The following is a 13209-nucleotide window of genomic DNA, read 5'->3' as shown; positions in this document are numbered from 1 at the left end:
ATTAAAAAAAAATAATAAATGTTGAAATTTAATCCACAAAAATGTAAATTCCACAGGAGCAAGGGTTGGCCTGTTTGGTTGCTGTACCCAGAGCACCTCCGAGAATGGTGCCTAGCATCCGGGCATTCGTATTTGTTGGGTATATTCGTGAACAGCTTGATTTATTAAACATTGGGTAACTTGCCAACAGTTTTGACCTACCATCTTTGTAAGACATATAACCTATATTTCACACTTTTTTTTTGGGGGGGGGGGTAATTGGTATTTTCTTCACTTCTGACTCTAGGTTTGAAAGCAGATTACCCTTTTTTGAACTCTTAATTTTATTTTTAAGCAAACTCTACACCCAGCATGGGGCTCGAACTCACAACCCCCAGATCAAGACTCACATGCTCCACTGACTGAGCCATAGGCAGGTGCCCCTGCAAGCAGATTACTCTCTTAAAGAGAGGCTTGTATAGTAAGAAACAAGTGGGGCTCTGAAGCCCAGAGGAGGGGTGGGGTGGTAGCTGTTAAGTGGCCATGTGGCGTCTTGCTTGCTGGTCTGGTCGCCTGTGTATGGGGGCAGGTGTCTCCCCCTTGTAGTGCCGGGTAAGAGGATTGCATGACACAGCTCACATGAAACATTGCAGGCTCTGGTGTGTAGTAGGCACTCGAAGAAAAGAGATTTCCTTTCCCTCGGGGGTGAGTTAACCTTTTTAACAGCTTCTGAAGTTAGGGGAAAAAATACTTGATTGCTGACAGTATGAAAAGAATAGTAATGATCGGGTACCTCTGATAGAGTAAAATCCTTAAAGTATTATAAACCCCCCAAAAGGGAGTAGACTGTTACATTACCACCTGGCATTACATCCACCCGGAAATTTTGGGTTTTGCCAGTTTTAAGCCATTTAAATGAAACTTAATTTTAATAGGCTTTTACAGAGTAATGATAAAAATATTTGTGTGGCAAAGATACAGCCAAAGTAGTTTTTAATGTGGTTGCAGGTGTATTCAGGGGACATGCCTGACTTCTCCTAAAAGTTTCTCTGTGGTCAGCCTTCGTGTTTGCCCCTAGGGCTTTCTTTAGGAGTCTTCCCTTGGTTTATTCACAGAGCACAGATAATTCTGTGCTCTTCTTCAGACACACACACACACACACACACACACACACACACACACACACCCTAGTACCTAGCTTCTCAGGCACTCACTCTTTGTGAGGTCATTGTTGCATTTGGGTGGGGGTTGGGGGGACAAAGAAGATGGGACAAAAGTTTTGAGAAGACTTGGTAAAAACTCAGTTTTTTACATCTTTTCAGAGTGCACTTTTCAGTGCTTTTACAGACCTATGAATCCCCATCAGTTTTACTTAAAACAGTAAAATTCAGAAACCCAGAATGTAAAATATTTTTATAAAAACACAACACAGAAAGCCATATGTATGGCATTGCAAAATCTGATTATTGCAGGCTTTTGAATATTTTGCCATGGTTAGGACATAACATTCGTGTTAGATTGTGAGTAGTGTGCCTATTTTCTCAGTAAGTTAAGTCACAAACCCAAGAGCCTCGTCTCTTTTCCCCAGTTGCATCACTGAACTGGTCTTTTCTGAGTATGGAGAATCTTCCTGGTGCATGGTGGGATCTTTTGATGACTCCCATTTTTGCTCCCCTTCGTGGCTTCAAATGGTTTCATTAACAGTTGAGTGGACTGGATGTGAATGTTAGTGACAACTTGATGAAGAGGCCAAGTCCCTCTTTTTTCTTCTTTCAAAAATGCCTTTGCTCCTTCACCCAAAACGTTTCCTCTCCCCATGTGGTGTTTGCAGACTTGAATCCACCTTTACTGGCTGCATTAATATTGAGACAAAACACGTATTTATGCTTTAATTTGGCCACATGCTAGTATTTACAAAGACTGTCTCATCACCTCTTTGTTACTTCCTTCTGTAGAAACGAGCTCATTCAGGTAGGTAGCCTGCTGTTTCTCAGGTTTTCCCATATTTTGCTTTAAATAGGACAACGATTTCATTTCGTATCTCTACGTGATGTTTGAAATTTCCCTAAGAATTCTACCTTGTGTAAGATCAAAGTATTTACTGACAGCCTAAATTTTTATGTTCTGTGTTTTAAGTATGATTTTTTTTTTTTTTTTTGGTGATATTTATTGTACCATTTTTGTGTTAGTGTATCTTCTTGAAATGGGAGCATGTAATTAATTGGCCAGGATATTTTTTTAATTTTGCAGTTCTGAGTCTCCAGTTTTAAAAAAGTAAGTTGTTCTTTGTCCGTTATTCTTCATAACCAAGTTTATGTGACAGACCTTACCGCCATAATCTAGTGCAGAGTCCTGGAAGTTAGGGAGATTCCCAAAACAAAACAAAACAAAACAGAGTGTGTGAGATGGGCTTGCTTCTAGAAAGTTGCCTTTGGAACTTGCTAACTGATTTATGGAAAACCATGTGATTTTTGTTCTGTTTGTTCTGATGCAGCTTCCATGAGGCAGCCTCAGGCTGTACCCGCAGATATGCGCCCGGAGATATGGATTGCACAAGAGTTGCGGCGTATCGGAGACGAATTTAATGCATATTACCCAAGGAGGGTAATGATGTTTTATTTACCCCTTCTCCCTACACCCTCCCCCTCCCCACAAGTTTTTTTTAAGACGACCAGTCATAATTCTGTACTTATTCTGGAAACATGAGGTATCACTTATGTCTTACCTGCCAGGGTTTCTCCTTTCCCGTTTCCCATTTTAAAACGTTTTATGGATGAATTTTTTAAGTGATGGTAATGAAATACAGTACAAGGTGGCAAAGGGATTTCATGAGCACAGACCTTAACACATCTGTGCTAACAAAGGAATTATCAATAGGCTTTGAAATATTCCCGCATAAATAGCAATATGGTTTCCAATCTGTATAGAGTGTTTCTTCATTCCCTCTGGGTCGTTTGGGTCAAAGTTAAAGTAGGAGAACTTGCATCTTTACTCAGCCAAAAGGAATGATGCCAGCGAGAGTCATATAGTGTCACCCCTATAATGTAACAGTCAGAGCAGGACAACCATTGCCCTTTCAGTCCGCATTGCTATCCTCGAGTGTCCATTTACAGAAATGTATTAGGAGGCCATCAGTCAGTGGTCTGTGATCTGGGGTCTCACCATTTTATACCTTGAATTGACTGCCACTAAAATTCTGAGGTGTGCTGTGGATTAAAAAACAAAACAAAACAGAACTTCCCTACATCTTCTGTAGACACAGTGTACGTTTTGTTTGTTTTGCCCAGTGGCAACAGATATTACCATTTGGACACCTTTAGCCCATGGACGACATTTTAAAATGCGTAAGTAAGCTTTCACTCCGGGAGTTAGGGCTGTTAGGAGTGTAGGCGAGTACTTCTGCACAGGGTACACGAGCAGATGTGTCCTATAATGAAATTTTGGCTTGTTGACATTTTTTTCAAACAATCAAGTATGAAATATTTCTGTGGATTTATCTAAAAAGAAGACACATCTTATTTTGTAGAAAATGTTATAATTGATATTACCATCCTTTCTTATGGTGTCTTGTCTTCTGGCTCCTTTTTTTTCTTTCTTTCTTTCTTTCTGAATATTATGGCTTCTGAACGTGATACTTCATAGAAGTATCTCTTCGAGATTTTTTTTTTCCTATCTTTTTTTCTGGAAGGAGAGGTCATGCTTAGAATACCCCAGTACTTCTGTCCCTCTTTCATCGTTGGCCTCTTTGGTAGCTAGCTGTTGCTAAGTAAGTGGATGTTACCTGTTAATTGCTTTTAGTCATTCTTGTTTTCCTGTCCATACGATGCTTTTCAAACTTGTTTTAGACACATGGAGACATCCTCCTATTTTCAGAGGGTCTTTCATTAATTTCTTCGGTATAGAGTCATTGGTATGGAAGCCAGGGATGCTCTGAAAACTTACACTGGATCCCCTTCATACATTCCTGTGGGTGTGTGTGGTTGTGTTTGATGGGAAATGTGCTTTAGTATGATTCTCTTATTAAATGAGAAATGTCACACTGATGAATGAGTTCAGGAGTTTCTTACGTGGCTGTCTTTAGCTGGCAAGAGTACCGAGCATCCTACATCTGATGGTTACAGCGTATAAATCCCTTCACAGCCTAGCTCTGAAGTGGTCATTGTTTGTGCAAGGTTGATTGGTTTGTAATTTGCCACTAAAATTATTCTCCTCCTCCCAGCACCCCCAGCTCCTTTGCCTTGGTTTCCCTGAAGGTATTTTGGTGTTCCTGTGTGTGACTGGACTCGGCCCTCCCGGTGGACCGGGAGGGATTGGGCAGAATCAGGACCCCAGTGCATTCATGAGGACCTCACGTTGGGGTGGGGAGGCTGACCGCGATTGAAGAGGGCAGGCTGATTCTGGGGGACATGTCCAGGCTGATTCTGGGGGACATGTCCAGGCTGATTCTGGGGGACATGTCCATAATTCAGCGGGAAAAGATGGTATAGTGGCCTCTTGGGTTAGCTAAGCAGCAAAGTGACCACTGTGCTGGGCCTGCCTTCTTCCCCCATCTTGAAGGGGTTTATAGATGTCCTTAGGCCAGATCTGACTTGGTGGGGCTGCCCAAGAGACGTGAGGCCATTGGGCTCTGTTGCCTTCAGAGTCCAGAAGCTCTGGACACCAACATGAGCCCACACAGCTCCATTCTCAGGGACTGGATCAGAGCCTTTGGCCACAGAGCCAGGTGTCTTGTAAGGATATCGTGTGTAAGTTTCTCTTTAAACTTACATGGAGTATCAGTGACTCTATAAGGCGACCCCCGGATGGACCTGGTTGATGCACCATGCGCACTGTGGTGGCCTGTGTGGTCCGCGCTAAGACACGGGCCAAGTGTGGCATGAGGGTTGGCGCACAGCCAAGCCCACGGCCATCCTCACATAGGCCTTCGAGGTGGATAGTCCCAAGTCACGTGCATTTGGGTCACAGGCTGTTGTGTTGTTGCCATCGCCTTGCCTGTCCCTTGGAGGTGAGGGAACGGTGTCTAGCAGGTTATATCCTTCCTCTCCTCCTTTTCTCCCAGTGTTCTGTCACAGTCCAGTGTTTCAGAGGATATTTAAGATGGCCATCTCTGTTTATTCAAATGAGATGTAACCTGTTTGTTCTCAGTGCTTTTGGCGAAATAAATGTCCGTTAGTTTCATTGCACTATCACGTGGTTTTCTGGTTGTGAACCTTATTTTGCATCTCTTTAAAAAAGTCAACCACTGGGAAAATGCAGTCACTGATAATTTAAGGGACTCTAGCTTTCTAAGTAGGCTGGGATATCGGGGGAGGCATAGGGACAGACTGTAGGTTATAACCTGATTTTTCTAAAACAGAGGCAAATACATTCTCCAGATTTAAATGAAGAACCAGTTCAAAACACCAGACCCTGGATAGTGACACGGTGACCCCCCCCAAAGCTCCAGATGCCTGTCTTGGTAGTTGTTAGGTTAAAAATAATCCCTAGCCTGCAGCCACATTGATGGACGGTCTGTTGTTGAATAGTGGGGGTGGGAATCTGGGGAGGAAATGGGAGGCTGTAGCGGGAAGTAATGCATTCACGTCACCCGCTGGCTCACGGGGTGGGGGGGGGGGGGGCTGGGAGGAGCTACTTCTTCGGTGAGTGGTGCACGCCGTTGCCTTGCTTTACGACGGTTGCTTTTTAATAGATGGTAGCATTTTAAATACGTAGTGTCTTGATTTGCTTAATACTGTTACAGTGCCTTTTCTAAAGTGTTGGTCTTTTACTGCCATGAGCCTTGTGAAGCCTGACAGGATATTTTCCCGTTTTTTCAGTTAGAGCAATAGAGGAAGGTGTCCTGTAGTTGTCATGTGTTCAGTCCACTTAAGGGCAGTGGGGAAGCCTGTGCCACGGAGCTGTGCAGTCTGAACCCTTGGAGGAGGTGAGAGAGGCACAGGTGAGCGCAAAGTCCCGGTGCATGTTCCCTTTCTCTCTTGTGACTCCATGTCACTGCCCCCGCACGACCCTGCCAGGGCAGAGTGGCCTGTGTGCCCCCCCTCTGCCTGGTCAGTTTGACTGCTCCAAGTCTGGTGTATTTTTGTGACTTTTTTGCTTTGAAATAATTGCAGACTTCACGTGAAAGTTGCAAGAATGGTACGAAGAACCCCCTTCCGTCCGCCACCTAAGCTCCCCGCTGTTCCCATGTTGCCACGTTGGCTTTAATGTTCTCCCTCTTTCTACCCGTGTGCGCGCTGTTTTCTGCCCGGTCTGAGAGTAAGTGGCAGGTGTGATGCCCTCTTACTCTTCAGTGCATCGTGTGTATTTCCTACTAATGAAAGTCGCCTCTCACATAACCACAGTGTAGTTCTCAAAATCAGGAAACTAACAATGTTGCAGTACCGTTATGTAATCTGTGGACTTCATCCAAATGTTACCAGTTGTGCCAAAATGTCCTTTATAGTAAGATTAAAAAAAGGTTTTTTTCCGGTCCAAGATCCGGTTTAGAATCCTGTGTTAAGTTGAGTTGTCTTCATCGCTTTGATGCCATTGACTTGGAACCAATTCTCTCTCAGTCTTCATGACACTGACACTTTGGAAGACACTTCATAGAGACTCTAGTTTGTCTGATGTCCCCTCACGATGAGACTTGAGTTTTGTGTTTCGAGCAGGAATACTACAGGAGTGACACTGTGGCCTCCTCCATCCAGAGTTTGCACTGGGAGGCGCAGGGAGTCCCTTTGTCCTGTTGCTGGCAAGGCTGACTCTGGTCAGAGGTGGCGTCTTCTACTCTCCAGTCCGTGTGTCTCCATCTGCCCTGGAAGGAAAGTGTGTGTAGAGGAGGAAGAAGTTCCCTTCCCGAGTGTGTGTTTGTTTTGTTTGTGGACCTAAATTCACGGGTCCCTTTTAATTCAACAGGTTACTATGCGTTACTCTCTGTGCTTATTTGGATCCTTCAACTTATGATAGATCTGGCCAGTGGCAGCCCGCTGGTGCATTTTCACCTGTCGTCAAGCATACAAGGGCCTCAGCAGTGCAGGCGCACATAACGCGTGTCACAGGACCAAGCCCAGGGGCCCGTGGAGGTCGCGCAGCCCCTGGAAGGCTGAATGATGACCTGCACCCACACGGTGCCCTGACTGTCCCAGCTCCCCGTGCCCGGGCTCTTGGTGAACGCTGGGGAGTGTGGGTGGCAGTGGGCCTGTAGGGAGGAAGATGTCTCGGAGAAGCTAGATCTCTGTCTCGAGCTTCACGGAGAGAGCGAGCGGCTTGCATGTAGCCGTGGTGCAGCGTGGAGCGCCGTGTGCTCATCACCTGTTCTCGGGACAGCGTCCACTCGGAAGGGACTCTTAGCCGTGGGCTAAGGGCGCAGTCCAGGTCTGTGGAGCGTGTGCTGGGCCTTCAGAACATAAGCACATGTGCTCTTGGGGTAATTAGACCAGTCTTTTGACCAGCATCTGCCTCCCCCACCCCCGTACCAAAGCTGGGATCATTTACCTCTTGTGGCCTCCTCGGTGCTTTGCACTCAGGTTGTCAGGCCTGCGTTGCTCTGTGCTAAGGTGGACTGCTCTCGGTTGGCAACGACTTGGGGACGTCCTGGTGAGTGGACAGCAATGAGCAACAGCATGGGAAGCTACGCCAGACCCTCTAGCTGGGCCAAGAAGTGAATGAAAACCCTTTCATTGTTCGGTCTGGAGAAACAGTGTATCCTTTGTTTACACTGCCTACTTCCTACTTCTGTCCCAGGCATGTACAGGCACGAGTTGGCTGAACTGCATGTAGACTGAAGAGTAGCACCGAACCAGACAGCATAGAGAGGGAAAGGTGGCTTGCAGACAGGTTTAGATGGAAGCAAAAGTTTAATTGAAGAGCCAGCCATTAGCGTTTTCATAGACTATATCCGAATCTGAAATCTTTCTGTGCTGTCCTTCCTGTGATGTGAATTCCCTGTGCTGTGTGATTCTTCGTTTTATAAACGATATTCTGTAGATAACGTACAAGGGAGAGAACAAATTTGTGGCTTGTTTGGTTAATAGCATAAGCTGAACATCCACCCAGAGAAAATGTGTTCTCTGACAACATTCTTTTGAGGCCTTCGTTAATTGAATGTAGGCGTTTAATAAAATAAGCCATTTTCTATTACTGTCTGAGCAAACCACAGTGGGAAATTTGCATATCAAATATTAAATTTAAAACTACACCTATCTCATGAGATGGTGAGTTGCCCATGAGTTTACAGAAAGACCGTTTTCATGGCAAAAACCATTGTGAGTAGCTTCAGTAAATTGGTGCCCACCATTTATCTGTGGTACAGTTCTCAGGTTTCGTGTTTTTCTCGCAGTTGGAGGAAGTCGTTCGGTGTTGTGGTTTTAAGAGCCTTCCAACAACCCCCATCACAGAGATGCTGGAGCCTGTGCGATCCAAGAGTCACCCTTCCTATGGCTTCAGCCCTTCCTGTTTTTCCCTGAGACCTCTGAGACCTCAGCTGATCCCCGCAGTGACTGTGGATCACAGGTTTTCTGAACAAGGGTTTTCCGCGACTTGGGGATAAAGCGTGAGCTTACAGGGAAGCAGGACTCGTGGACAAGTGTGAGAATTTCGGGGTGAGGTCTGGAATCCTGACTCCATCCGTTAATGTCTGGGAGCCCCAGTTTCTGTCCGTCTTAGGGATGTGGTGAAGGTCGTGCGGAAACGTTCAGGGGATGGGGCTAGAAATCGCTCTCGTCCCTGGCCCATCGTTCTGGCGTCTCGTTGAACTAGAGCTGAAACAGTTCCCGGGTGGTCTTCAAAGTTTAGAGATGCTACCAGAGTTTCCACCTGTCTATGTTTCATTCAACCCGCTGCCTTGTGGAACAAGTTGTGTTCGGCCCTACTGATGCGTGCTGGGTCTGTCTGGGTGCACAAAAACAGGAGGTGAGACTGGGGCGCTGGGGTGTGTTTAAATGGCTGGGTGGGCATCGCCGGGTGCCGTGGCTCCCGTTCACCCTGCCCGCGAGTGCTGCATCTGCCGTGGCCGGTGGGTACACCTGGACGGCTGCCTCGCGGGAGGGGGGGCGCTGGGCCATTCACACAGAACCATTCAGAGGTGCAGGTGCCTGGAGGGGGACTTCAGAGAGGTCTAACGGGGGTTTTTTAATCCTCTTGAGGAAATGAAGAGGCGCAGGAGGCAGGGCTTGGCCGGCCTGCAGACGTCTCACCACCCCCCGCTAGACTTCTCCCAGCCGAACCAGAGCAGAGAGGTTCAGGTGGTGGGTACAGTGCGTCTCATCATCCTTTTGAGGCCGGGGAATTTCGGAACTGTGTGTTCTTGCTCCGAGGCTGACATTTATTTCGTCTGCTGGAGCCTCACACGGGAGATGTGAGAACCATCTCTGGCTTCTCTGTGATGGGCCACGGTGTGGTGCCACCCCTCCCGGGGACGATCGGGGGCGCTTCACATTAGCCGGGGTGGGGTCTGGGGTCCGAGGGCCGGCGAGTTAGAGACGTGCCCGGGAGAGGGGTGGCTTCTGCCCTGCCAGAAGCCAACCCAGTGCACAGCAGGCCTGACTGGAAGGCAACCGGGGAAGTGGTTGTTCCGCGGACCTCTTCTTTGAGATGATGCATCAAAAATGAAGGAGTTGGATTCATGCAAATGGGATTCGTCTGCGGCTCCACCGTCGCAGGTCAGCCGCGGCCCCGGTCGCTTGGCGAGCACTGCGGGAGAGCTGGCTCCTGGTCGCTGAGTGGGAACACCACATCCGGGGGAGGGCCTCCCGGCACCCTCGCCACAGCTGTGTTGACATCATAGCACGCGAGGCGCGCGCTATGCAAATGCACACGTTGCCTTGGTGACGGAGAGAAAATGAATCTGGCTTCTGGGCAGCACCGCAGCATCAGCCTGACCCCTGACAGCAGTGGGATGGCAAACCGAGCGCTCAAATCTGGGCCAGGGTACAGAGAGCCCGCATCTTCCTGGAGACGTCCACATTTGGGGGCCCTTTTCCTCTCTCCTCTCTGTCTCCCTCTCTCGTCATTTAAAATTCTCTCTAGGTTGATGGTGGTCTTCCATCGGGATCACGGACGCCACTCTCTGTCCCCCTCCCACCCTGCCATCTTTGATTGTGGCGACACTCAGCACTGTCCCGGAAGGTGCCGCCGTAGTGCCTTGGGGAGCAGACACCATCCAGACAGTCACCTGACGTATCCTCACTTGCTTGATCTGGAGCACAGGTTCCCTGTTTCTCAGAGTCTCATGGCCAGAATTTGGTCTCTTCTAGCATGTTACCACTGAAAAGTGTATCTATTTTAAAAAAGAGAAGGGACGTCTAGGTGGCTCAGTCAGTTGAGCATCCAGCTCTGATTCCGGCTCAGGTCGTAATCTCGCGGTTCACAAGATCGAGTTCCACGTCAACCTCTGCGCTGAGCATGGAGCCTGCCTGGGATTCTCTCCCTCTCTCTCTGCCCCTCTGCAGCTTGCGTGCTCCCTCTCAAAGTGGATAAATCTTTTTAAAAAAAGAGAAAACAGTTTAGGGCCTCTTAGGTATTCAGTGTTGAAATTGTATGAGAAAGGGGTTTTTGAACAAGTTTAAAAATTGCTGTGTGTCTCAGAGTTTTATAGGTATTCCTTGCTTTTTGGGTTGTCTCTTAGAATTTGCTATTGATCTGCCTTTGATAAAATGGTAAAGATAGTGCCATGTCTCCCTTGTTACTTTGACTGCCAGGAAACTCTCAGCTAAACGATGGCTCTTCTGCAGTAGATCTCAGCCCTCCCTGGTTCCCAGGATAAGTCTCTCTTCCTCGATGTCATTTCTGACCTCTCTTAACTTTTGTTTTTATCTCATTTGTGTGTTTTTATGGTTAAGCTCCTTTGAGTAATGCTGAGTGAATACGTGTGTGTTGTACTTACTGAGTCATTTGGTGCAGCCACATGGGGTTTGGACCAGCCTTTGGTGCGCGGATTGGTGAGCTAGTGTGTTCTACACAGTGCTGAAGTCTGAGTTGACTTGTTGGGAGCACTTGATGGTTCTTGATTTTGATTCCACAAGCTTGGTCAATGTCATCGTATCTGTGACGTGGAGAAGTGAGCTGTTCCGGCTCACAGCATTGTCGTGAAGACTGTAGAGGTGTGTGGCACGCCATTTTGTTTAATGGTGGCGTCAGGTGATTCGTCTGGACCCCAAGCTAGGGCGCACAGAGTCTGAAGACCTGGTATGTCTTGGGCTGCTTTTCAGAGGCAGGGCTCGCCCCTGCCTGCGGGAGTGTGGAGCCAAGTCCAGAGCTGTGCTCTGCAGGCATGCGGTCGGTGGTCCTCCTGGCCAGTTCTCCGGGCAGCCTGGGATGGGATCAGGGTCTCTTGTATCTGCATACCTGCCTCCCTGGATTGGGCAAGAGAGGATGTTTTACTGTGACTATTTTGCCCTTAAAGTGTAATTAAATCCCAGTACTTGGTTGATTGTGTCAAGTGTAAGTTGAACATGGTCCTTGTGCGGAAACGACCGTGGCGGCTGGTGCTCCGTCCGCTCGTGCTCTCTCCTCTTGGCTGCTGTAGACAGAGGGAGCCCCAGCCCCCCCCACCCCAGCCATGTGTTTCAGGCTGGAGTGGCCCCGAGTGCCCCAGCTCCCCGCCCTGTATGCCATCGGCCCTGGTAAGTCTCCCTCATCCCCACTTGAGGACTTTTCCCTGGCACAGCCCCGCCCCCAGCTGCCACCCAGGTGAGCCTGTGTTCTCTGGTGTGTACGTAAGAGAACCGTTCAGGGATGCTGAATGCTTGTGACACTGTCTCTAAGGACACTTTCCATATCTTCAAAGCAGAGAACTCGAGTCTACACCAGGGAACCTGGGCTCACCTCTGTGCCTTCCTGCCCTGGCTCTCCCAGGCCCCCACTTGCCTCTGGCAAGCGCTGCTTTCTCTGTCCTTTTATTAACCTCTGTATTGCCGTTGTCCTGCTATCCTGCTATTTATTTGTATGGCGATTCCCCACCAGAGTGTGAGCTTCTTGAAAAGAGATGCTGTTGCATTTTTTTCTTTCAACGGGAAGGACCCTCAGCATCTTGACTCCGTTTTGGCACAGGGCTCCCATTTTTGCCAGAACGTGTAGGTGTTTTTCCGCCTGCAGGGTGGGAACCTGCATCATGATTCCACAGGCAGGGCAGTGGTCGCTGTGGGTAGCACCCACGGGTAGCCCTTGGGATGGGCTGTGCGATGCTGGTCTGCACTCGTTGCCGATGACATAGGTATTGCCCATCAGGCCTATGGATGCAGATAACTGCTTTCAGAGTTGGGCCCCAGCACACCCCCTGCCCCCATGCAAGGAGGCATGGGGGTTGCGGGAGCCCCTCGCCCAGAGAGGAGCATGAACTGTCAGAATTGGTTCCTGGAGGGAGACACAAAGCTGAATGTTGAAGGAGTCATCTTCTGGGCACATGGGATAGCCATAAAAGTCAATTGCCCCAAATAATATAGTTCCTGATCTAGACCATGGAGCTAAAAAGACCCAACAGGATGGGGCCTACACTTTGAGCACTTGTGATTGTGTGTGTGTGTGTGTGTGTGTGTGTGTGTGTGTGTGTGAGCAAAAGAGATCGCTGTAATACATAAATTCTTTGTACTTAGTAGCATGTTTCATTTTTTAACGATGCCCTCTATCCAAATGCATCATATTAATGTACCTTCCTAAAGGACTTGAATGAGTTTGATTAAAACAGCGTTCCACAACCCTGACCTGAAAAGTGTTGTTTTTCTAAAGGGGGAAGGACCAAGAACGTCCGCTTAGCACGTAGCACGAGAGTGTGTGTTCATTCGCTAAGGCTGCTGTAACAAAGTACCACAGACTGCGGGGGAGGGAGTACTTGAACAACAGAAATGTGTTTATCCACAGCCCCGGAGGCCAGAGGTCTGAGATCTCGTGCTGGCTGTGCCGCTGTCGTGTGCTTGGCGCTGATAGCTGGAGCCTGGCCGGGCATCCTCACCCGCTGTGGCCCTCGCGCCGCCTGCCCCACACTGGCATCTTCGGGCACCTACGGTGTGCTCCCGCAAACCAGCTGATTCGTACGGCTGCAGGTGCTGGAAGGCGGGGAGTCTGTGGGAAGCGGGAGCTGCCCGTCATCCAGCTGCTCTGGAGGGACGGGCCGTGCCCACGGAGCTGTGCCAGCCACGCCAGCTGTCAAAGGTTTTCTGGGCTGGCGTGGCCCTTCTTTGGATTCGGTCGTAACGGCTTCCTCCGTTGAATGCTGTCCAAAAGCAGTTTCTCGCTGGCTTGAAAGCGTGTGCC

General features: G+C 48.5%; 1 protein-coding gene across 11 annotated transcripts in view; it reads left to right on the top strand.

Annotated features, from left to right (window-relative positions):
• BCL2L11 (BCL2 like 11) overlaps window positions 1-13209 on the top strand; it is a 51340-nt gene that overhangs the window by 29407 nt on the left and 8724 nt on the right. For 8 of the 11 annotated variants that reach the window (XR_006200846.1, XR_006200849.1, XM_042933068.1 and 5 more), the window contains one exon: window positions 2474-2583. The exons of 1 other annotated variant lie outside the window; for it this stretch is intronic. Coding sequence is in view for 6 of the 10 variants with exons in the window: in XM_042933068.1 (XP_042789002.1) it covers window positions 2474-2583 (110 nt within the window). In the remaining 4 variants the exon portion in view is untranslated. Of the gene's footprint in view, window positions 1-2473; window positions 2584-5795; window positions 5918-13209 lie in introns of those variants that run through there. 2 more of the 11 variants (XR_006200847.1, XR_006200848.1) reach the window with 2 other exon arrangements.

Source organism: Panthera leo, chromosome A3 (genome assembly GCF_018350215.1).
Source record: "Panthera leo isolate Ple1 chromosome A3, P.leo_Ple1_pat1.1, whole genome shotgun sequence".
NCBI lineage: Eukaryota > Metazoa > Chordata > Mammalia > Carnivora > Felidae > Panthera > Panthera leo.
The sequence above is the reverse complement of the archived record's forward strand: the minus strand, read 5'-3'. Positions and strand labels throughout refer to the sequence as shown.